The 24,290-nt window shown below is 34.8% G+C and overlaps 4 protein-coding genes and 1 long non-coding RNA gene across 14 annotated transcripts in view; 2 read left to right on the top strand and 3 right to left on the bottom strand.

Moving 5' to 3' along the window:
- Nucleotides 1–218: 218 nt before the first annotated feature.
- Nucleotides 219–10,335, bottom strand: LOC129565290 (WD repeat-containing protein 75). Its single transcript, XM_055440001.1, has 7 exons — nucleotides 9,700–10,335; nucleotides 9,195–9,584; nucleotides 8,454–9,102; nucleotides 7,863–8,193; nucleotides 6,523–7,691; nucleotides 6,228–6,440; nucleotides 219–652 (listed from the first exon to the last, which is right to left on the bottom strand). Exons 1-7 carry the CDS (start codon nucleotides 9,879–9,881, stop codon nucleotides 491–493), a joined length of 3,096 nt encoding a protein of 1,031 aa, XP_055295976.1. The 5' UTR covers nucleotides 9,882–10,335; the 3' UTR covers nucleotides 219–490.
- Nucleotides 3,793–6,088, top strand: LOC129565293 (uncharacterized). Its single transcript, XR_008687596.1, has 2 exons — nucleotides 3,793–4,458; nucleotides 4,589–6,088. It is a non-coding gene; the product is annotated as an uncharacterized LOC129565293 (long non-coding RNA).
- LOC129565292 (Krueppel homolog 2) lies at nucleotides 10,216–13,985 on the top strand. 7 transcript variants are annotated; one of them, XM_055440004.1, is made up of 5 exons: nucleotides 10,216–10,442; nucleotides 12,284–12,480; nucleotides 12,614–12,863; nucleotides 13,087–13,220; nucleotides 13,310–13,985. In XM_055440004.1, exons 2-5 carry the CDS (start codon nucleotides 12,332–12,334, stop codon nucleotides 13,533–13,535), a joined length of 759 nt encoding a protein of 252 aa, XP_055295979.1. In that variant the 5' UTR covers nucleotides 10,216–10,442; nucleotides 12,284–12,331; the 3' UTR covers nucleotides 13,536–13,985. The 7 variants fall into 7 exon arrangements, with proteins under 7 accessions (XP_055295979.1, XP_055295980.1, XP_055295981.1 ...); XM_055440005.1 differs by having other exon boundaries at nucleotides 10,401–10,537; XM_055440006.1 differs by having other exon boundaries at nucleotides 10,434–10,574.
- On the bottom strand, nucleotides 13,965–16,989 carry LOC129565291 (juvenile hormone esterase-like). Of its 2 annotated transcripts, none has more exons than XM_055440002.1 (7): nucleotides 16,667–16,989; nucleotides 16,371–16,603; nucleotides 15,583–16,258; nucleotides 14,953–15,281; nucleotides 14,575–14,725; nucleotides 14,263–14,413; nucleotides 13,965–14,167 (listed from the first exon to the last, which is right to left on the bottom strand). In XM_055440002.1, the coding sequence occupies exons 2-7, from the start codon at nucleotides 16,527–16,529 to the stop codon at nucleotides 14,008–14,010; spliced, it is 1,626 nt and encodes a 541-aa protein (XP_055295977.1). In that variant the 5' UTR covers nucleotides 16,530–16,603; nucleotides 16,667–16,989; the 3' UTR covers nucleotides 13,965–14,007. The 2 variants fall into 2 exon arrangements, with proteins under 2 accessions (XP_055295977.1, XP_055295978.1); XM_055440003.1 differs by having other exon boundaries at nucleotides 16,371–16,576.
- A 3,260-nt stretch (nucleotides 16,990–20,249) lies between these two features.
- Nucleotides 20,250–24,290, bottom strand: part of LOC129565084 (nephrin) — a 199,439-nt gene continuing 195,398 nt past the window's right edge. For 2 of the 3 annotated variants that reach the window (XM_055439452.1, XM_055439453.1), the window contains exons 8-9: nucleotides 22,037–22,399; nucleotides 20,250–21,781 (exon numbers count right to left, since the gene is read on the bottom strand). In XM_055439452.1, the coding sequence (XP_055295427.1) occupies nucleotides 21,600–21,781; nucleotides 22,037–22,399 (545 nt within the window). In that variant the 3' untranslated portion in view covers nucleotides 20,250–21,599. Of the gene's footprint in view, nucleotides 21,782–22,036; nucleotides 22,400–23,147; nucleotides 23,184–24,290 lie in introns of those variants that run through there. The other variant, XM_055439454.1, reaches the window with a different exon arrangement.

Raw genomic sequence — 24,290 nt, 5'->3', positions numbered from 1 at the left:
ATGGAAACGTTTGCTTTTATTTTCATGGCAACCAATTGGTCGGTAGTAACGAAATCGTAAGAAAAATTCATGAAGTGAGTCGTCTGGAATATGCTAATTTCAAGCTAATTTCCTCAAAGCATCATTTCAGCACTTCATTCCATACGGTTCTCCATTTTAACCTTACCATGCAAATAAAATGAGATGTTACGTCCGAAAAAAAAAATTCAAAATACGTCTTCATTTGAAAAAGGTTTTTTTCATTTATTTCCATTGAAAAAAATTTCTCATTTACAAAGAAAATACTTCTAACACAGTTAAAAAAAGTAACTGATATTTACATTCCTTCATTTTGCTTAAATTTACGTTACTTTTTGCTTAAAAGTAAAAAAAAGAACTCTTTTGCCTTAACGAATCAAAAGCAAGAGGTATTTTCCAATTAAAAAAACATTTCTGTTCCGCAGCTGTTTTTTCCATTCACCGCGGTGGTTTTTCATTTGCAAATGATGGTTCAGTCATCGTCTGAATGCATTTTCTCGTCCTCGTCGTCATCATCGTCACTAGACGGTTGCTGTGGTTTCGTAGCTGAATCCTCTTTAACCAGCAATGATTTCAGGAATCGTGTACAGAATAAATTCATCGGTGCCATGGTGTGAGCCTGCAGTGCTGTCAACTGAAATGAAGGGAAAAACAGAGACATTTTTAATTAATACTTCAAAATGACAATTACACGAGTCGCAGTGTCAAAATAGAGAACAACACTTGGTCTGCTATTGACGGAAATAATACAATATTCAATGCGTCACAGTACGTTGCGTAAACCTAGAACATTGTTGTGTAAATTTATTATTCGATCACTTCCAGTGAAGAAAAATTGCATGCGAAATGGATTAAATGATGTTCCATAAGCTCATTCAATTGTTAGCTTGACTTGGCTGCGGTATATTAATTTTACCATTAGCTTGGTTCGGTGAATTTTATTAATAGCCATTCCATAGCGAATCGCAAACAAAGCGTAGCTTTTATTAAGGCAGTTGCGAAACAGTCATTTTCCATGGTAAAAATCTTCCAAAAATCAAGTCCCCCATTAAACGGTTGAGCATTGGCAAATTGAACGTAAGTGGATGCGAAATGATCAACAACAGTCTTTTCCTTTCGTTCGTTGTTGGAATATGCGCGACGTGTGCCTCCGCACATGAGCACGCAAAAATTTAGCTAATAAAATGGAATTATACCGAAAAAAAAGTGTGCATCCAATATGATACGCTTCGTGTTTGATATATCTTGTCGCACGGATAAAGTTATTAAGTACAATCTTGATAACGGTTGATCGAGAGAAATCTTGTGTGCGAAAAAATGGATTTGGCAGCAAGAACATGCGAAGAGAGTAAAATATGGGACGATGACCTCAATGAATGACATCGCTTGAATCAATATGAAAATTAATGATATTTTTATGGATCTTTGTTCGCTCATAAGCACACAAACTCATACACATGCACATACCAAAGTGCAGTTTTCCAAATATCGCACGTGATTGCCCGAGCTACATCAATTGAATGCTTGGCTTTTTGTTGCATGAACATCAACTCAAATCGATTCATTTTCTGCACTCCAACTCGAAATCATTTTCCAAACACTTATTATATCTTGATATTTCGGTGGATCTGATCGGTTGAGAAAATGATGTAATTCATATTCAAGACTGGAGCCAATCAAACGATTAACAGTGAAGCAAATCAGCACATTTGCATGCATGTGCAAGTATCCATTGCGCAAAGCACCTGCTTACTCCCGATTTGGAGAATAATGAATTTCACCCACACACACACAATGCGTCTGCTATTGGGCGAAAGTATTGCTATGGTTTCAAGCCACTCATTTCAAGCTAAAAGTTTCAACACGTTAAAATAAACGTTTTGTAATATGATGTAAGCAGACAGAGCTTCGACACACAAAAACTAAAGTGATGATGAAATTCGTCAAATGTTGCAAATTTGCAACATTGTATGCATTGCAATTACAATATATGCATTGAGAACAAAACCGACCGGAGTTAAAATCGAGATGCAAAAATGATGCGATGGAAACAAAGTGTCGACACGTGCAGTGATACCCCGTTAAATGGTACAGCACACGTTCCAAGCAATTATGTTCGTTAGTTTATGCGATGTCATGTCTGCACTGCAAATAATGCACTTAAACGCAATTATGCCCTTGACGCGAGCGAATCTAAGTGTTGGTACGTACTATCGAGATGCTACTGTATGAATTGGATCGGTTTTACTGTACGAATCAAGCATAGCATTGAGCTTGCTGTACATTCCGCGCATTTAACTCTTTAAATCTAAATATTTTATGCTATGATGGCTTCAATACGATTTGTCACTCTTTAAAAGTAATTTTCGGTCAGTTTACGTTATGCTTATGCTTGGTTCGATCTGGTGCGATCCAGAACGGACATACGAATCGCATGCACATCGTCTAGCTACACAAAGTGTAGCACACATGCAATTTTAATTGTTTTTTTTCTCGTCTCTCTAACGAATTGCGCCTACTTCCGACTTGGTTTTATCATCAGAAACAGAAAAAAATCAAGGCGAGTCACACCAGATACGATTTAATGCTCTTAATCATAAGAAACGATTTATAGTTGTTGTTGAATTCGCAACGAATTACATGAATAATCCAATTTGTTTAAGCTTTTAAATTGTTAAGTCATATGTAAGCAGATAGAGAACGCGAATAACTGGCAAATACTGGTGTAAATTGTTTGGCACGTAGGCATCGGTTGTTTATTCAGCATGAGTGAGCTCGCACACGATTACACGACTATATCCTGTATGCGAACGAATGAACGAAAAAACGAAATCTGTGAGTTGTGATTTGGTCGTTTGGAGAATTTTGCGCGACTGCTACCAATTCAAAGCATTTGTGTGAACGCGCTACGCGCATTTGACCAATACAATCAATTGAAGTGGCGAGATAATATAGCTCTGGTCTAGCATATATTGCACGGTACACGCAGTAGATATAAAAACAAAATCCATTCGACAATGATTTGTTCTATAGATGCAATTACCAACATTTTATATGTACATCGCTGTACATCCACTGGATTGAACGCTTCTACCGAATAGAACCGTAGTGCGTTTTTTTGGTTTGCTCATAGCTAACGGGAAGAACATAAATGAATTATGCTGCACTTTAAAATGCGAAAGGAAATCGCGAAGATGACATAAAAAGATTACATTAGCATACACCCCAGCGAAAACAACTCATTTCCAAGTGAATTTTTTTGTTCACTTTGGCTTAAAATGTGTGCGAATATTACCCAGGAAACCTCATTTTTTATTCATTACACATGATTTATTAAACGGTCTATTAAAAGGAGAGCGTTTTTTTTCGTTTTTGTGCGTTGGGGATAAACAATATCGGAAAACAAATGCAAGATAAAAACGCTGGACGCATTCGATTTACAGGTCATTCAAACAGGGAATTTGCTCTATTTTTCAGCGATATTAGAACGGACAAAAAAGCGAATGCAACACACCATATCGCATTGAATCAGGAAATTCCGAAAACTATTGGCGGTTGTGTAAATTCCATTACTTTATCTATTGAACATAAAAACACACACAAACACACGCATGTACATGTACATGTACACAAGCACATATGTTGTGTGTGAAATGCAGCAATCGGGTAAGCGAGAGCCTTTGAGGAAGAGCAGATTTTTTTTGCCATAGTTTTCTATCAAAACATTATGCAAATCGTTCGACTCTGCGATACCCGTTGCGTGCATAAACATACATCAATGAGATTCGTAACAATTCCGCGCAAACAGCGTTCACATTCAATGTGCGACGCAAAATAAACACAACGAGCACACGCTAGAGTGTGTGCGGTGTGCAAAAAACGGCAGAAAAATTCCAAACAACAGTAAACAATTGAGTTGTGCGCTGCTGTTTGCTGCTGTTGCCGCTGAATCCCCGATGTGTTCAGCTGCATATCGTATAAAACGAGTCACCAGTACGGCAAATATTTCAATTCAACTTGAGCCATCCGATCGTCAAAACGTTTACACAGTGTCTCTTACAAAATTCAGAATTTTTTTTGCTCATATAATTCCCAGTTTCAAAGTGATTGACACGGATTTGTGGTCGCTTTTTTCATATATTTTTTTTCCGCTAACTAGTTGAAAGTGTTTGTGCAATTTTTCCACATTTTTCGACGTGAATCGATATCCTATTCCATTAAATTGCATTCGCTGAGCAGTGAATAGGAGAATTAAATTACCAACCGAAGCGAACAGCGACGGAAAGTGGAAGCAACTCCAAAGGATATTTTCAAGCGGAATAAAAGACAAGAACTACCAATTTTAAAATGAAGATTTGGTCTGCCGTAGCTATTTTCATAGTGATTGCTTTCAACATGCTGGCAAATACATTTGCTGTGCCAGTTTCGCAACCACACACGGTAAGCAGTTATTAAATGTGGAAAATATTCGAACAACGGAATATTTTATTAATATTTTCGAGCAGCGGAGCTGTTTTGTTTCATCAATTACCGTTTTTTTCCTTTCTTTGCTTTGATTTTGGGGGAATAGGTTGGGAAATCGATGATGGAAATCCCGCAATGGCATTGCTTGCGCTACTTCAAGCATGACATACACTTGATGAGACGATGCCGAAATTATCGTGTGCCAATGTTACGTCGACCACTTGAATAAACTCTTTCATTCAATCCATTTTTTTTCTGAACACACAGATTTGTTTCTTGAATTTTGATATATTTTATAAATATTCTGATTTTCTTTTCGATTTTTTTTTTAAAACGACAGACGATTTTGAATTTGATGTTGTTTATTACATTTTTACTCATTTTTTATGAGTCGACGTTTTATTAGGTGATTTTGTGAATGAGCGACCCGATAAGTAGAAGCGATGTTTAGTTACCACCATTTTTTTGTTTCGTTTTTCGATTAGTTTAGTCGATTTTTAAGTGATATTGTGAATTTTTATTTTTTTTAACCAGAATCAACACAATACAAATGATTGATGATGATTTGTGTACTCGATTCAAAGTCGTGTGAAATAGATAATGATATTATTAATCCAAATTTTATGTATAAAGTGAATGTTATGGTAATCTATCATATTTTATGTAACTCTAATCAATTAATATTGATCAATTGCGAAATAGTTCAATTTTTATCTAAATACAACATTAATTCGATTTAAAAGCAGTTTGATTCTAGTTTATCTTTTGGGCCAGTTTTAGACAAGTTTTAAAATTTAATGTTAATCTACTTTGTTTTTAATTTTAAGTGAACGTTTTGAACTGTTACATTCATTTTCGTTTTTTTTTTTTAAATAAATTTCTTTTAAGGAAAACATAATTTTTAATTCTTTTTTTTAAATTGAAATTTCTTTGATTTTTTCAATTTTGTTTTCGTTTTGAAGTTTTAATGTTTTTAAAATTGAAATAAATTTTTTCTAATAGAAGTTTTTTCGATAATTTTGTTTTTTCAATGGAAAAAATGTAAAGATTTTTTAAAACTTTTTTTTGAAGAGACAAGAAGTTTTTGTCAAGAACTGTGAATCAAACTGTTTTAACCCTCTAATGCATTAATTTTTCCCAGGGGAGTACTGGTACTTGGTTGATTTTTGGCCATAGATAATTAAAAAAATATTCATAATCCTGGATTCCTCATGGTTTAGTCAGAAAATGCGATTGACATAAATCAGAGAACAATCAAATCCATTGTTTAAGAGTGTCTTAAATTTGTCTAATTTGGAGTTCGAATAATTTATTTTGTCAAATTTATGTTTTTGCACACTTTTTTGTTTATAACTTTACAATCACACTACATAGACAAATATTGCCAAAGACAAAAATGAAGAGAGAACAATGACGAATGAAAATTCTCTTCAAAGCAATGTGATCTGATGTACGGTTTACGTTCTACAGGCGTTCAAATGTTGCCCGTCATGGGTTGTATGCATTAGAGGGTTAAATCGAAATAAAATCTGTGGTTAATTACGCACATTACGAATGTTAGCCAAATGGAAACTAAGCAAAAATAAACCAGAATATTTATTCCAAAGTCTATTTATGCAAAAAAAAAACAAGCAAATCCGTTGTTTCATTCATTCTTTCACTTTCCATAGCTTCAGAAGTGTTTTGCAACAACAAAAAATCAAATTCAATTTCCAAGTTGTGGTAATTCAATAAAACGCATTTACCTCTTTAACGCTGTCTTTGCCTGGGACGCCAATTCCGTAAGTGACAGTGGAGCGTTTGTCTTGATTCGATTCAACGATGGCATAATTGGTTTGTTGTTTGGCTATCATTGCAGCGAACGGTGTGTTGGGTACGGTCTGCGCATTATCGCTTAAGTAAAAAGCGTTCGAATTGTACGAGTCTTCATCGTTGGTTGAAACAAGTCGCAGCAATTCCTATAAATAGACAACGGCAATAAACAAATCAATTGAATCGCGTCCGATATCAAATCGACTAGAAGTATCTCGAATGCAGTACCTGTTTCTCGCTACTTAAGAAATAGAGTTCGGTGTGAGCCTGCCAGTCAATTGTAAGTGAATGACTACGTGGATATTGCCGTGGAATCCATGCTAAACCATCAATTTTCGGTAATTGCTTGTGTTGATATAGGGTAATTGGTGTGTTCGGTAGAAAAACGTACAAATCATGATTCTTCGAGACAATTGCCACTAAACTCGTATACAAATCGACGGTTAGTTTTTCAACCTCAATTTTGAATGCGGATTGTAGTCGAAGCGTAAGTAAATTCCAGATCAACAATCGTCTCTCGGTGCATACAATGACTAAATGGGCAAATTCACCCGTACAAAATGCAACATGCGTTATGTTCACCGTAGGCTTTTGTGGAACATTTGATGTGATTTCGTTGTCTGTTGAACATTCTTTTAAAATTTCATCATCAGTCCGACCGTTGCCAATCTTTTTCATAGTTGCAGTCTTTGTAAAACCAACGACACGTTTAAAGGCATCCAATGTATGGCGATTCCGTTGCTTTTGCAGATTGGACTGATTGTACTTGTAGGCAAATTTGAATTTTTGCTTTGGCGATAGATTCAACATTCGACCCAGAATGTTTGTGCACTCAATTTTTCTATCTACTTGCTCACAATACTCGGTGTACGCCTTTTTCGACCTCGCCGGAACTCGACCGTGCAAATTGAACTTATCGAAAATATGGATCTTCTGGAACAGATTGATACTGTTCGAAGCAAGCACCTGTTCGAAAATGATCTTCTTTTGTTCATCTATTAATTGTTTTGGCTGTTTTTGTTTGCTGGGCTTCGATTCTGTCTTTGACTTAATACCACCACTAATTTTCGCTACCGAAACGGTGTCATCAGTTTCTAACATCGAACGAATTGCTGCGAGCAATTTTTTACGCTTCTCAATAAATTGCTGCCGTTTTATGGCCAAATCTTTTCTATCGTTACTTCCGGGCAATGTGATTGTCATCTTGCTTACACTTCCATCCAAACCCGATGGAGCACTCAAAGCACAACGCAAATTCAACGTTTCTGGATTGTAAATGCACAAGGTATTACCAAATCCAACACCCAACAACGATGTATCCGATGAGAAACCGATCGATTTGATTGGCAAACTCTTGTAGCTGGTACGAGCGATGCAAGTCCACACTTTTCCTTTTTCTGGAAGCAGAAAAAGACAATTCTTAAGAATTTCGATCTAATGGATGTGATAAGATTATATTGTTGAATAGATTGAATTGAGTACGACAATATGAATGCCAAAATGAGAGGATTTTATCGCGAATGAAGCAAAAATTAATCAATTTTATGCCAAAAAGGCACTAAACTCACTCTCATTTGGTGAGTCTTCCAATGCCCAAATTTTCACATCGTATTCACCACTCGAAGCACACAACAAATTCTCCACCGAGTGTGGCGTCGAAAATTCCAATGTTCTAAGCCCATTCTCGTGGGGCAATTCGATTTGTGTATTCAATGCATAGACCTGTTTCGCTTCATCGAATTTCCAAAACTTCAAACGAGACTCGATTGTGTGCACATGGTCATCGAGAATTTCAGCCGTTGCCAACCAATCTTGATTCAAAGCCGTTTGCGACACGTACAAATTGTACAACACCTTTTCAGCTTCGATATTCAATCGATTTTGGGCCGTTGTGTCAAGCTGCAAATGAACATTTGAATTGAAAGTTAATTATTTTTGAGCAAATTATGAGAATTCTGGATTTTTTTGATACAAAAAAACTCGAAAAAATAGAGGTTCTTCAGTTAAAAATAAAAAAAAGATTTTTGAATTTAGTGATTGAAAAGATCAATGGAACCTCAAAATGGAAATAGGCTAGAAATCCAAAGAAGGGGAAAAAAACGAAAAATGCTCGACCAAAAAGAAATCAAAATTGCCCACAAAATTCGAGTTCAACTTACATTATACAGCAATGTTCTAGTGTGTGTTGAGAAAAATTGTAAATGGCCTAATCGTCCGTTGAGCACTAAGCAATTGGTTCTTGGATTAACTTTCAGGCCAATCGGAAATTTCGGTATGTTCGTTTTGTCGAACGGGATCCACGTGAAATTCTGAATGACAGCCGTTGGATTATTTTGTGCGTTAAAAATTTGAATGCCATTATCATCGGTGGCGACGGAAATTTTTTGATTTTCCGCTCCAATGACGATGTGCACGGGTGTACCTTGCATACGAGGTACGAAACCGATTGGTTTATTGCCTCGAATGTCCCAATGGCACAGTGTGTTTTCCAAACCGCCCGAGTAAAAATTCGAACCGGACAGAGTGAATGTGACTGTCGTGACCGGTGTATGATGCCAATGATAGAGGGTGGTCATCGGTTCGCCTTTTCGGAAGATTTGACGATACAATAAAACTCTACCCTTGACATCTCCAGTCGCGACCGCTTGCTGTATTGGATGGCAAGCAACGCATGTCAGAAGATCGCCTTGGGCATTCTTCCACTTTTGAACTTCACCTTTCAAATGATTGACACAATACAAAAAGTTGTCTTGAACCACAACGAAGTAATCTTGTGACGGTGGCACAGCCGTTCGGACAGTTGATGCACTGCAATCGAAGCGAAAATTGGAATTGAAATTATTCTCAAATTGAGACTAATTCGGAAGTATCAAAACATATGGTCAAAATGTCTAACTTACGTCAACAGGAGCGGCAATTTTATGTCCTCTTGCAAGCCATTCAACAAGTTAAAGATGCCAATTTGTACGTTAATTTTATTAGCTTGTCGCCATGTGATCAAACCATAAGTCTGAGTCGCATCCTTCAGACTGATTAATGCAAATGTATCGACTCTTTTTGCACCATGAGTCGGTAGATGAAGAAAGTGTTTCTCATTGATAACTCCCGATTTCCATTTCCACGAAATTATGTTGCCGGACTCAGTGCAACCATAGAGCAATTTTGGATTGTTCGGATCACATTGAATTGCGATAATTTTTTTGCTTGGGATTCCTTCCAATTCACGAACATATTCACCAGTTTGTGTGCTATATACTAGAATGTGGTCATCCGAAATGACAAACAATGACCTAAAAGTAACACAAAAATTTAATTTAACACACAATAATATTCGTTGGAAATGCACCGGAAAAAAAATCGTAAATAAAAATACAAAAATTTCAATTGTTGCTCGAGTCAACTCACTCTCCATGCGGCGAAAATGTTGGTTGATATTCAATCACGCTGCCGCCAGCGATTCTCTGTAGTTTCAAATGCAAGAATGCATTTTCATCAATGGTTAAATCGTCAATAGTGTCGTCGGCTGGTTTATTGGTCGTCATTTTGGCCACGTCCTTTGAAAAACTATCGTTCACAAAGCAAACCATAGCATTTATTCACTGTTAATATCCACAATGCACCAAATAAAAAACCTAAATTCGTCGTCTATTTTCAATAACACGCACTGTGTGTCGGAGTTGAAGTGTGTGATTTTTGTTGGTTATGTTTACGTACGATGGTTGTGACAGTAGCGCACGTGTGGTTGAAATGTTTGACATTTCGAACCAACATAATTTCGAATTTTTCGAACTTCCAATGCTTTGTCTTTCGTTTCTTTCATTTTTGTTTGAGTGTGTATAAACTCATCGTTCCGACATGTTTTGCAATGACGTTTCAATGAACAACAATGTATAGCTACCTGTATTTGATGATGCTTACTAGTCGACTGACTGTGTACCGTTCGACAATTTAACATATTCATTCTCATTTCATTTCGTCGTGTATTTGTGTACGTACGATACTCGTTTTCATCGTCGTCGTCGTTAAATTTGCTGTCGGAACCTAACCAAAACGTGCCAAGTTCATGGAAAACGAATTAAATACTGTATTTTAGTTGAACGATAGAGAAAACAAAAAAATACATAAAACAATTCCGTCAATTCCTTGATGTAAGAAAAAAAAAATCATTTTGTATATTCGTGTGTGCATTGGGTTGAGAGACGAAGTCAGAAAAATTGTCATTTTGGTGTAACGTCAGCGACGAGTGAGTTGTGCTCGAACAGGGAACATATATTTATTTAGTACGTAGTAAATTAACGAGCTATAGGCTTTTCGTAGTGGTATCCACTCTGTTTTTTTTTCTTTTTTTCGTCTTCGGTGTAAGTCACAAAAATGAGAAAGTTTTTTTTCCCTCTTTCTGACATAAATTTACCACAAAATCTGCACCAATCATTTGGACTGAATTTAGTAAAAGTGTGCAAAGTGACGGGATATAGAGGAAAATAGTCATTTTGTGTTGAATTATTTTGGAGAATTTTGTTCTTTAAATTGTGGGCGCTTAGTTGTGTGTGCGTGTGAGTGTCAAACAAAAAGAAGAACAAAGACGAAACCTAAACTTTGGTACTAGAATGTTACAACGAAAGATTACTTGCAAAATATTAAGAAAAACGTAATCTTCGTGTGATAAGACTCCCTTCTCGATGTAATTCATTGCGTAGCAATTTCACCGATTCTCACGAATACCATTCAATTGATTAAATTTAATTAATTTAGTGTGTATGTGTATGGGTTTTGTGATGGGCTAATTCTAACATTTTCTATCTTAATTGCTGGTCTAATCAAGCATTTCCATCGATTGGTTTTTTTTTTGTTCGATTTTTCTGTTATTTTTATTATTTCCATCAAGGAGAATTCACAATCGATCGCCCCATCACTTTAATTATTCATGTTTGCCTATGTTCGATCGAAACACCGACCAATATATGCACTGAGTGACTGTATGAGTGCGCGCGAGACAGACAAGGCGTGTGTATAATGTTACGAATGAATATTTACAACGGTATGGCTTGCATGTCATTCAAGTACACGAGCGAACGAACCGATTGACCAGTTTTTTTTTCATTTCATTTCTGTCTTCTGTGTGTACAAACTTTCGCTTCATCGAGTTTATTGGCCATCGTTCGTTTTCCATATGCGATTTTCACATATTTGTTGCTTTTACATCATGCCCCTTCAGTGGTTTTTTTCACTTTCTTCATTATACACGCTTATTTTGAACGAAATTCATTGCATACTGCTAACGTTTACATAAAATTCGTGTTGTATGGCTTTTTTTCTGTTTAATTTAGTCGAAAGAGCAAATAATTCATATTTATTGGTCAAAAATGAATTGAAATGTTGCCTCAGTTGTACATTTTTTTCGCCTTTTGTTTGTGTTTTAATGAAAAATGATTCTTTATGGTGTTTTACATTTGGCACATTTGTTGCGCGCTCATTTCGGTTGCGCTACGGAAAACATTCAGCGTGTTGCTTTCTCAACTTTTACCTTCGTAACACACATATCCAGTGTGGTGTGTGTGTGTGTTAAATGCACTACCGTTTTACTTCAATGTGCCATGTAATCTTCGGTAGGCTTCATACGCTTATCACATCTGCGCGTTTAAATCACTTCCGCGTATACATATCTCGCGCGCGATTCGCAATTTTGCATTCCAAGTGAATGTGGCTGTGGACTTTCGTAGAAAAAATGAAATTTACTGTTTATAATGAAAATGCTTGGTTGCTTTGGCATGGTGTCATATCAATGATTACTCTTTTGGATTTTTTTTTTATCAATCGAAAATTGAATTGTTTTGCTTTTTTCTTAATTTTCCCATTGCGCTTTGCATTAATGAATTAAGTAGTTTAGGTTAGGAAAAATTTCTAGCGATAAATTGTTTGTGCTCATTTTTGTCTGATTGTTTAACATTATCGCGCTAATTGATTTCGTTTCTCTCATTTGGTATTGCAGCTGAAATAACAATTTACGCCCGATATTAGCGATAAATAGCAGAAAAATATGGCAGATAATAACGCAAATCAAGAAAGACCGCGTGGGTTCGAAGCACTGAAACAACACATCATCGACAATAAAGTGGATGTTGCGCTCTGGGCATCGCGTGTACTCACAATCATCTTCGCTTTTGGATATGTGCTTCCGATATTCGGGTATGATACACTTCAAACAATCGAATTATATTTGAACACAAAACGGTCGATTTGTCGTTAAAATTTAATTCACATAACGTTCGCTTATTACCTTCTTTGGTTTTTAATTTATTTTCAATCGTTCCATTTATAGAAACGCCCAAAATGCATTCTACAAAGTATTATTGGCTAATGCAGCAACCAGTGCTTTACGTCTGCAACAGAGAATGCCACGACTTACGTTCAGCCGTGAATATTTTGCATTGCTGTTGGTCGAAGACTCTTGCCATTATCTGTTCTTCTCAACCATTTTCCTGTATGTTAGCCCATTCATTTTGATCTTGTTGCCGGTGGTTTTGTTCGCTATTTTGCATGCAGCCAGCTACTCACTCACTCTGTTGGACGTAAGTGGATGTTTTGAATTTTTTGAAAAATGACTTTTTTTTCTTTTCTTCTTGTTCGAGTTGAATTTTAATTAAAAAAAGAGAAACAAATGAAAGAATGAAAAAAGAAGAAAGAAAAAGAAGGGAAATGAATCATTAAAAAAAAACAAAAAAAAAAGAAATGAAAGAATCTCCAGAATTCAAAAAAAGAATTTGCGATTAATCAAACTTTTATGTATTGCAGCAACTCGGTCAAAATTCGTGGTGGGGTGCACGTCTAATGATTTCACTAGTTGAGCTCCAAACGTCAAACATCCTGCGATTGGCTGCATTGTCTGAAATTCTGTTGATGCCCCTAGTTATCATCTTTGTGTTCTTGTAAGTATATCTCGATCTCGAACATTTCATTTCACAATCTCGATAAAAAAAAAACTCTATTTGGCTCATTAATTTCTTCTGTTTTGCAGCGGTCGTGCCGGTTTAATGACACCATTCATCTACTATCACTTCTTGGCATTGAGATACACATCGCGTCGTAACCCATACAACCGAAATATGTTCCATGAGCTTCGTTTGGCTACCGAATCACTGGCCAACAATCCAAGAGTGCCGCCAATTGGTAAAAAACTGTTGTTGTCCGGTATTGCAATCGTCGAAAAATTAGCTCCAGCTCTTGCACAAGCTCAGCATTAACGACCAGTTAAAATTATGTCGTCTAATTGCACCAATAATTGCGAAATATATTTTTTTTTTGTTTTAATTTGTATTAATTTAAAAAGAAAAAAAGAACAGTACACCTTATGCAATTGTAATTAAACAAAATAAGAAACAAAAGTGAGTGCACAAAAGAGCATGAGTTTTGTGTACAAAATCGGTTAAGGTTTTCAAAATGGTCTAATTTTTTTTTAAGATGGCAAATCACACCTAACTTAATTATATGTCAACTCTATCTATTAAAACACACAAACACAAACACACCGTGAATCTGTATACATGAACAAACAACTGCATCGGAATCAGTTCAGGCATTAGTAAAATTAAACGATTTTTGCCGCAGTGAAATTGATCTGCATCAAATCAAAAGTGTTGTATTGAGATGAACAAAAATCAAATAAAACTAACTTTTCTATCGGAAAACCAAAATTTGTGTGTGTATTTTCATTTGTTATTTTTCATTGTTTGCTATTGGATACAAGGAATCCCATAGAGCAGCATTTCGGAATGGATTGTTTTTTACTTCAAATTTTGTATCAAAAGAGACATATTTCTCATCAGCATCGAACTTTGCGGTGTTTGCTAATAAGTCTGGGCCGAAGTACGGATAACTATAGATAAAACGCAAATTAATTAATGGTGAATGTGCAATGCTCATAAAAACAAATATTGTACTTAACACATTCCGAACAGACACAATATTTACCCATTTTTTGCGAAACTGTATAGCAATTTTGTGTATTTCGTTACGATTTGACCTTCGGCACTCGATTCATCTTTAATTCTCGGAATATTGGCTGCCGTGAACAGGTATTGAAGATCGTCACAATGCTCAACGATATTTTTCTTTGCAATCTCTAGAGAAGATCAAATGTTTTATTGTTGATTTTGAAACAGACATAAAATTATGCACAAATTTTTGCGTATTTCACCGCAAAATTTTATAGATTTCATAGAACACTGAAAACGCGGTTAGCAGTAGTAGTAGTAGTACGAAATAAAGAATGAAAACAAGTACCGTCACATAAATCTTTGTCATTAGTTGAATTGCACATGAATCCGCTGTATGACCCATGGAAATCGAATTTCATGTAATAAACATCGGTTGCATCTTTTACGAGTTGCACCATTCGATGGAGAGGAAATGTGATGGTTGAATCTGAAAAACTCTAGCGATTTTCTTTTTCAAAATTATTCTTCTTCAACAGTAATCATCACTAGAAACATCAATACCCACGCATTTAACATTACAATTGAATTTGGATTTAAATTATTCAAATATCATAATTATTTCAACACTTTCAATTTGGAAATGAAAAATGTACATCGAATTGAGGTCATCGCACATAAAATAACAAAAAAAAACAACGTAAAAACATGAAGTTCCCCTTCTCACCTCAGCACAACTGTCGAACAAATCAATGAAATGTTCCTTATCATCGACATCATACGGCGCGTATCTCTCTTTTAACCTATCCGAAACGGTATCATTTGGTTCATATTGCATGCAAATCGGTCCAATTCGCGCGAAGTCATTCACCCATTGTGTCAACAGATCTCTGTGTTCGAATAGGTACATCGCTGACATTGAAGTTTCGTGTTTTGTCAAACTGACCATAACTGGAATTTTGCTGAATTTTCCCGTTTCAAATAACTTCATCGGATCTTCGTTCAAAAATGGTTGTTCATCACTAGGTGGTTCGACGATTGGCAACCATGGATAAACTAGATTAAGAAAAATTATTTTGTGAAGGAATGCCCATTTTCACTCTACCGCTTTGGAAAACATGATCGTTTAGTTTTAGTCATTGAAGCAATTAATAATAAGTAATCAAAGTACAGATAAATCCCGTGTATCATCTCCACTTGTATTGTTTTTTACATTGAAGGGCGTTGCACGCACCTTAACATTCACAATACAAACTCAATGCGAGTGGAGACGCCTTATGAAAAATGGCACAGATTGCTAGTGCTAAGGTTTATCTGTACTTTTAATTTTAAACCACAAAATATGAATAATTTTCACCTGGATTGTCCCATCCAAATTCGAAAATTTTCCTCAAACTATCGGTGATTGACACTGTGTTAGCCTTTTTAATGCAATCAAATGTGTTCTCATTTTCGGAGCATCCAAGTAAACGAGCTAGTTTTTCGACTAAATGCATTTGCGACGACGGAGATTTAGCTTGTGGCAATATTCCGCCGCTCATTACAAAGGCTCGATGAAACAGGTGACTTGAAAGTGGTGAGACTAGATGTGCTTGAACGCTCATTCCGCCAGCACTATCGCCCATCAGAGTCACGCAATTTGGATCACCACCAAAGTGTCGAATGTGATCATAAACCCATTTCAAAAGCAGCGCTTGATCTTTGTATCCAGCATTTCCGATGGCATCATTGGTGCCAACGCTTGTAAATCCAAAGAATGCTAGTCGATAGTTAAATGTTACCAACACCAAATCTTCTTCCAACAAATACTCGGGCCCGTAGTTAGCGGAGCTGCCAGATCCAATGTAAAAACCACCCGGGTGAATGAATACAACTACTGGTTTTGAACCATTCAAATGTTCGGTGTACACATTCAGAAACAAACAATCTTCATCGTATGAAGTATTCGGCGATGGGCAATCACAAGCATCTTCATTTCGAATTTGCTCAAACAATGCTGGTATATTATTCCATGTTTTTATGGGTTGAGGTGCCTATGATTTTCAATTGAAGAAAAATTCACAATCGAATCGAACAATGTTTCATTTCACACTAAATTTTTCAAAATACAAAATTGCGTTTTGAGCCGCTTTAGTTTTCGCTCACTTTAAATCTCAATGAACCTGTTGGTGGCTCAGCATACCGAATGCCACGAAAGGCGTAAAATGTGTTATTTTTCCATGTTTTCCACAAATATTTCTCTAAATTTATGCTTCCAAACAAAACATGAACACAAACGAGCAGCAAAATCACTTTTATGAGCATTTTCCACGATTCGTGCGAATTGACTAGAAGTTGAAGTTAAATCAAAGCTGAACGTAGTGATTAATCAGCGTGAGCTATTAAAATGCATGATTTTTTGGAGTTATCTGTATATAAATTTTATTAAGGTTCATTCTTACAGTGATAATCAAATTGGGACGACCTTTTTCGCACTGCAAGCGAATGTCGAGTTGAACAGTTTTTACTCACAATTTATTTCTGTTAAAAATAAATATTTATAACCTTCAAAAATGTCAATGATTCAAAAGTATTTTTGCACACTTCGTTATTGCCAGTCTCTAAAAACCAGTCACTTGAAATTAGCAATTTGCATACTGCAAGACGTCAGAAAGTGATTCAGCCTTTTCGTGTGTTTCTTTTCTTGTTCATTTAGAAGTGTTGGATGAGATGTAAAGGGCATTTAAATAGTTTATAAATTTCAATATACTAATATTCAATCATTTCGGATAATATATTTGTAATTAAGATAATGTTTTTGATCGATATTTTGACCCTAGAGTAATTGATAAAATAAATTGGTTGATATTTTTGTGGCTAAGCAATCAAAACGACCATTCTTCTCTATAGACCATAAAATTTGCTTTGAAATGATTAAAAAAACAAAATAAAAGAAGAAATGATAACATCTCCATCAACTCATCAAACTCCATCGAATTGATGGACCAGCTCCATCAAATTCAGATCTGATTCATTTTCGAAAAATGTACTAAAAGGCACCAATTTCTTGCTACATTCAATAGATGGCTCTGCTTCCCTAGCACCGTTCGAAACATTGAAAACCTAATTTCAATACACTTCGAGGTGACGGTTAACGCAATTTCCGTTGATACTGTTCAAGACAAATTTACTTAAATAAAACAGTAACAAAATCAGAAGAATAAAACGTTTCGATTGTTTTTTTTTATTATTTCGTAAAATATCTTTATTTATTATTTATGTGTATATTTCAAGTTTTATGCATAAATCCAACTTAGCGATTACTTTTAGTAATATTCTTATACGTAAACAGTGTATAATAAAAAATAAATTGTCAATCATTGTAATTAATATTTCAATTTTGATGAACTGAAGCATGCGTGCGTGCGTGCGTGTGTGTGAACACGACGAACTAGACGACGATTGTATTTAAAAAACTAAAACGGATAAAATCATAAAAAATAAGTAGCAAAAAAAGGAGAAGAAATGAAACTTAAACAATGGCTTAAATGTTATCGAATTTATATATATAGCTGCGTGTCAATGTAAACGCTGGACAGACGATAAAAAAATAAAAAAATTAAGTAGATTCGTAGACGATTTTAAAATTGATGGCCAATAATTTTCATTGAAAATTATAAGAGTTTAAAAACTATAAAATAAATTTTTTTTTTATAATACAATAACTAAAAAGTAAACAACGTAAATTCATTCGATGCGTTTTCTCGCGGTCGGAGAAAAATGCGTGAACTGAAAAAAATTCGATACTTTTTGATTTTCGTTTAGAAAAGAAGAAAACAGCCACTTGATGTTTGAAATATACAGCTATCGCCGATTAGTCGGCGAAAATTCCAAACATCCGGAGGCTGCCAACGTTGCTTGAAAATCAAAGAGCATGGAATTTTTTTATCTGGGAGATAATACGCGTTCGCGTCTAGCAATTGTAAGTAATATAAGCAAACAATTTTTCGCAACACATTTCGACTGAGTCTACTTATTCAGCCAAATTCGTATGCATTTCAATTACAAAAAGAGAAAAACGCAAAATTTGATTGAAAATCAACAACATTTTTTTTGAGTATAAAAAATTTTTGCTAATGAAAAATGATGAATGCAAATGGCAAGATCTTCCATAGATTGATGAAATGATGCTGCTGCTGTTGTTTTTGTTTTTCTCTTTCAAATTTTTCGCTTTTTTTTTTCTTTTTTTTTACTTTCAGATTACACACATACATAATTCCATAAAATTGTTTGCCCACACAATATACAGTATAATCTAGAGATTCAGTGTCTGTGTTATATATCTTTCTTCATTTTTTTCTTCATTTTTTTTTCTCCTGTTCCTAAGTACTTGTATTTATGAGATTATATCGATGATGGCTGGGTGTAAAATAAATCGTTCACATTTTATTTTACTCCTCATGTTTTGAAACGAAATTTTTTCTGTTTGTGTTTTTTTTTGTCCAAATCCTTTTCCCACACATTTTAACGTTTAATATACAATTCTAAATGTTCTTTGTACAATCTCGGTTTAAAAATTAATTGTCTGCTCGTGTGAAATGTGTGTCTGTGTATATAATATGCCGTAAAGGTACCTTTTAAACTCTCAAATTGTTACACAATTGCTTTCCCCGTGTACAATTGTACATAAATTCAGAGAGTGTGTTTTGTGTTGAAGAAATAAAATGCTTATTGGGGAAACAATGTTTTCAAAAAAAAAAACTCCAGTTGAAATTTCGATGTTTCGAAATAATTTCGTACAAAACCGAAATGACATTACGCATGACATGGGCGTGCGGAAAAGTTAAAACCAAAATATCGTTGTGAAATGAATTATTACAAAAAATGTGAAATAATTTTTGGTACAGAGTTTCAAAATGTTAGCCAAACGAAAAAAAGTCAGTCGTCAAACGATTTTGTGTGTTTTTTTTTCTTCCTTTGAACTGGACGATTGCATTAAAATTAGATATGACTTTCGCATTAAAAAAAAAACACATCGTAAATATTGCAATATTTCTCTCTTCATTTTCCCTTTCGTCAATCTCTTCATGATATTTTCTAAGTAGTGTTTTTTTTTCTGTTGTTGTTCCAGTATCCATCGACTTATCACCTTAAAATTAGAGTATGGATAATTGTTTTATTTCTGTCATAAATCTGCTCCTTATGTCATAGCACTATAATATATCTGTATTTTCTCGTTTCTTTTCTTTTACTTAAAATTTAGGCGTTTTCAATAAAATTTCCACTCGATCTGTGTCGATTCTTCTCTCATTCGGTTCAATTTGTTTAAAAACATTTTGATTCAATAAATTTTTTCTTCATTTGTTCACATTGATTTTTGTTTTGTTATCTGACACATGCTTTAAATGCTACGTAATTCTTGATATATTGTTTGTTTCAGTGTTTAATTTTACTCTCTTTTTTTTTAAATTTCAATGCTGTTCTATGCTTCGTTTTTATTGTGAAAATGTCACAACAAGGTGCACTGTCTTGATTACAGAGAATCAACCAATTTGTAGTGTGTGGTTTTCTATTTATTTGTGTTGTGTTTAAGGTTTTTGATAAATATCTTGTTTTGTGCAAATACCATTTATTTGTGAGTGGGTTTTATTTTGTCTATCCATTTATTTAGTTTAGCTTATGTTGTTTTACTTTTAAAATGTTTTGCAAATTGTATGGGTGTGACGGGGATGATAATAATGAAAATCGGAATTTTTTTTTTGTTTTGACTGTGTCAATGGCAGCGTTGGTTGTGTGAGTGTGTGATGAACAATGATTTGACTTATTCTTTCTTCATTCAGATTTGAATGTTTCTTTTCAATTGCTTAAAACAAATTACTTTAACATTTTTTTGTGTGTATTTGTGGGAGAAGGAGTAGTTTTGGGGGAGAGAGGGGGTTCTGTGTGTATGTGAATTCTATGTGCAGTTTTTAAGATTATACAGATAACAGATTGCATTTCAATATACTTTAAGTTTATTTATCTAGATAAAGAATGTAAACTCTCTTGTTTTGCTTTGTTTTTATTTCAATATCGAAATAGTATCTCTCTTTTTTTCTTCACATTGAACATCACGATCATTTTCCAATTGCAAACAAAAATACTCGCTACGTGTAACGTGTTCGGTTTTTTTGTCAGTTGTATTTGTGTGTGATTCAATATACACAAAGATAAATTTTTATATGATTTCTTTTTTTCGTTTCTGTAGAATTCAACACATTTGCTTTACGTTTATAGTTTTATATCTATATATATAATATTCGTTTACGCTTAATTCGTTTAAATCACTAGACTAAAATTAATTTGCCAGATTTTTTTTTTGTATGTGTTTTTTTTTCATTTTTTTGTTTGTTTGTTTTTATTTCGAAGCCTTTTGTAACTTATTTTGCGAACTGAACCAGATTGAACTCAAGAAAGTATAAATTCAAAAAAATTAACAAACACAATATTCCAAGATACAAACACAAAATATAAACCTCCGTTCAATCGGAGGAGTGCGACAAAAAAAAAATTGCGCAAAAATTAACAAATAAATACAAATCAAAATGGAAGATGCTTCTCATCAAATGAGTCCAGAAAAAATCAAAATTAACGTGCAACCGAAGAACAAACTGAATGGTTTTAGGCCGAAAAAAAAATCGTCGGTGTGTGTCTCTTTGTTTTATACAATTAAAAATATCTATTCCGCTTATGCGTTGTGCTTAAGCTAAAATTTTGTCTAACAGTGAGATTTGTTTCTTATTTTTTGTCCGATTCTTTATCATTGTACAGAAAAATGATTTTACATTCAGTTTTTTCTAAAATGCCTTATTCTAGAATAGAATATAACACTCAAGATTGCATGCGTTTGTTGCTTGCAAAAGTTGCACGATACACAGAAACTATGCTCGAATATATATATAGATATTGTGCATGTCACACAGAATTTTTTTAGTTTTGGCCAATCGATGCATCATTTTTTTTTCTTCATTAAATTCATCACCACTATCAAAATTATGAATAGTCTCATTACTTTTGTGTTTCTTCGATTTTTGTTGTTGTATCCTATTTCCTAGGAGCTAGTGAATATTTATTTTGTTGGTTTGCATAATACTGTGTTTGTTTCACTTGATAAATTTATAGATTCATCAATCAAACGCCAATGAGAAATTTGCGCTGTTTTTGTTTTGGGATTTTGCCACGTTGCAAATGCAAATTTTCCAAATGAAATTTTTAGTTTATTTTTCGATTATGTTTCCGTCTGAATTGATCGAATGTAAAAATGTGTGAGTTTTTTTTTTGGTTGGAACTGGTCAGTTAATTATATGAATGTGTTCATGGGCACGTTCAGTTCGCAAAACGTACCCGAGGCGTTTCTCAGACAATGATTTCCCGTATGACACGTCGATTTCTTGAATTTGGCGTCGAATAACCACTTTCCTGTAGCCCATCATCATAGCTGTGTGATAAATGCTGTTGCGGTGCCGTATTCGGATCGTCTACATTCACTTGTTCCATGTACGATTCAGGAAGACCGCTTACATCATGATATGGCGAATCTGTATGGGTGCGGCGGCGTTTGCAAAACGAAAAATGATTTTCAAGTGGAAAAAAAATTTGAATTAGAAATGATGAAATGGGATAGATGAGTTGGCGATTTTTGCCAATTCGAAATTGAAATTTTATTTTTAGCTCAAGTTATAGGGATAAAATGGAGATGAAATAGAAAGAAGTTGAAAAGAAGAAAATGAAACCTCTTCCTTGCAAGAAGAATGAAAAGATGAGGGAAACAAAAAAAGTTGGCCAAGACTTACCTAAATGATCAAGCCGCTTCTTGGGCTTGTGAACGGCTGCATATGGATCGCTGCAGTAGACTTCTTGACGCGATGGATTTTGACTGTTGCGCATGGTTTGATAATCGTCACCGCCGTGTTGACTGTGTGTCGCGGTCAAATGTGGATATGGTGCATAATCATCGATGGCACCGTAACCAGCATGGGCTAGAGGATCATAACCATATGATGCTTGTTGATCGACATACGTGTGTTGTGGCATTAAATTAGCTGGATTTCCAGCAGCTGCTGACATTTTCATTTGCCAAATCGAATCCTGTGAGTTAACGCTACCGCCATTGTTCGAATTTGAATAACTATTATCCATGTAACCTATATTTGCCCCTGGTATAATAAATATTGGGCCGAGCGAATTGAACAGAAAAAAAAACAAGAGAAATAAATAAAAAATTATATTAAAATGACTGGGCCAACGCAATTTCAATTAAATTTTTACTGGGTTTTTGGTGCAAAGTGCGATAGTTTCAGTGAATAATAATCATAAGTGGCGCATTCGTGTGCTGAAGCACGTTATTATTAATAATGTCAATAAAAAAAACTAAAAAAAATACAAGAGAGAGCAAGAGCGTGCAAATAGCTTTTGAATTTTAATAATTGAGAGAGAGAGAGCGAATGGAAAATAAGTACAAACAGAACCGTAGTACATAGTTTTCACGTTATAAATATAAAATCCATTTTTGCCTAGGAAAATTGCTATGCTATACAATTCATAATAATAATAAACAAGGGAATATGGCAACAAATAAACAACGCACGATGACAAAGTTTGAGTTATTAAACTGAAGAAAAATCGACAATGGACATAAAATACGGAGAGAGAGAGTGCAAGAATGGAGGGAAATTGAACTAGCATAAACAGAACACAAAAAAATTGAAATGAAAATGGCACACAAATTTATATCACAACAAATACCAATAAAAAGTCGAAGTTGAATGAAATTTCGACATGTGCAAGCAGAAAAAAATATATTGGGACGAGAAAAAAGAAATGATGAAACACTGTTGACGCAAAAAGAAAAATCAACGAGTACACGCACACACACACTCATCAAGGGACACAGCGGCCAATTACCTGTAACTGTGAACTCGGTAGTTGTACTAGCTAGTCCTGCATAATAAAATGTTACCGAAGAAAGTTATGATTTTTGTTTTCGTTCACGGGGTTTTTTGTTTGCGTGAAGGCATCATAAAAAAAAGAACAGGGACAAGAATAATAACAATTTATGAGCATTGTTGAACAAAAAATACGAAGCACAGTATTTTCAGAGAGTCTCGCACAATGAATGAATGAAATAGAAAAAATAAAACATAACGTGGAAAAAAAAACACACCAAACATTGTATACAAACAGAAAACCAATGAAATAAATACTGTTGACAAAGCTCTTTTGAACTAATGAACATGGAATGGAATTTATTAGGTGCACATTTATTTATTCCGTTGCCGCTTTTTTAAAGTTTATTTTATATATTTTTGGTGCCGGCCGCTTTTATCCCGGCACATAGCACCAAAGGAAACGAATGAGACAAAGAGTCAGTCGTACACAGAGCCAAATTATTTGGCAGCCATTTTTTTTTGCTGTCGTCGTCGTCGTCATTGTTGTTGTCCCAACCGTGCAATTCGCACCAATGACAATGCAGCGTTGCATCGTTTAGGTTGTTTTTATGTGTTTTCTTCTTGTTTAGTTTGATTAATATTTTCTGATGAAATTGCATGACTTCGCAACGCGCATAGAATAAGTTTCATTAAAGTGTCGCCGCAGAATAGTTGCAGTGAAATGAGCGAAAGACAGAACGGAGATGGAATGGAGCAGAAAAACAATAGAAGAAGTCCGAAGGTGATTCCATTTTCTACATCGTCAAATACAATAAGCTTGTGCTCATTTTCCAGATGTTGTGTATTCAAATGACATGACAAAATAGATCATTTCGCCCGTCGAATTGAATGAGAAAGAGAGAGAGAGAGAGAGAGAGAGAGAGAGCGAGAGCGGCACTGAGTTACATGGTACATCATAACCAGAGCAAAAATGTCAAGGAAAAAAACCAACGAGAACAAGCAAACATTTTACAAGCGACATAATTCCATTTGTTATTTTCTATCGGGGAGACATACACAGAGAGAATGAGCAACGTTTCAGGCATTTCAATTAATTGCAATTGATAGAAATCGATTTGATGAAATGTGCAACACAACAGCTGCCAATGACGAATGAGTA

This window comes from Sitodiplosis mosellana, unplaced genomic scaffold (assembly GCF_009176505.1).
Source record: "Sitodiplosis mosellana isolate CC-2019 unplaced genomic scaffold, AAFC_SMos_1.0 Smas_scaffold_2, whole genome shotgun sequence".
Taxonomy (NCBI): Eukaryota; Metazoa; Arthropoda; class Insecta; order Diptera; family Cecidomyiidae; genus Sitodiplosis; species Sitodiplosis mosellana.
Note: the sequence above shows the minus strand (reverse complement) of the source record. Positions and strands in the feature narration are given on the sequence as shown.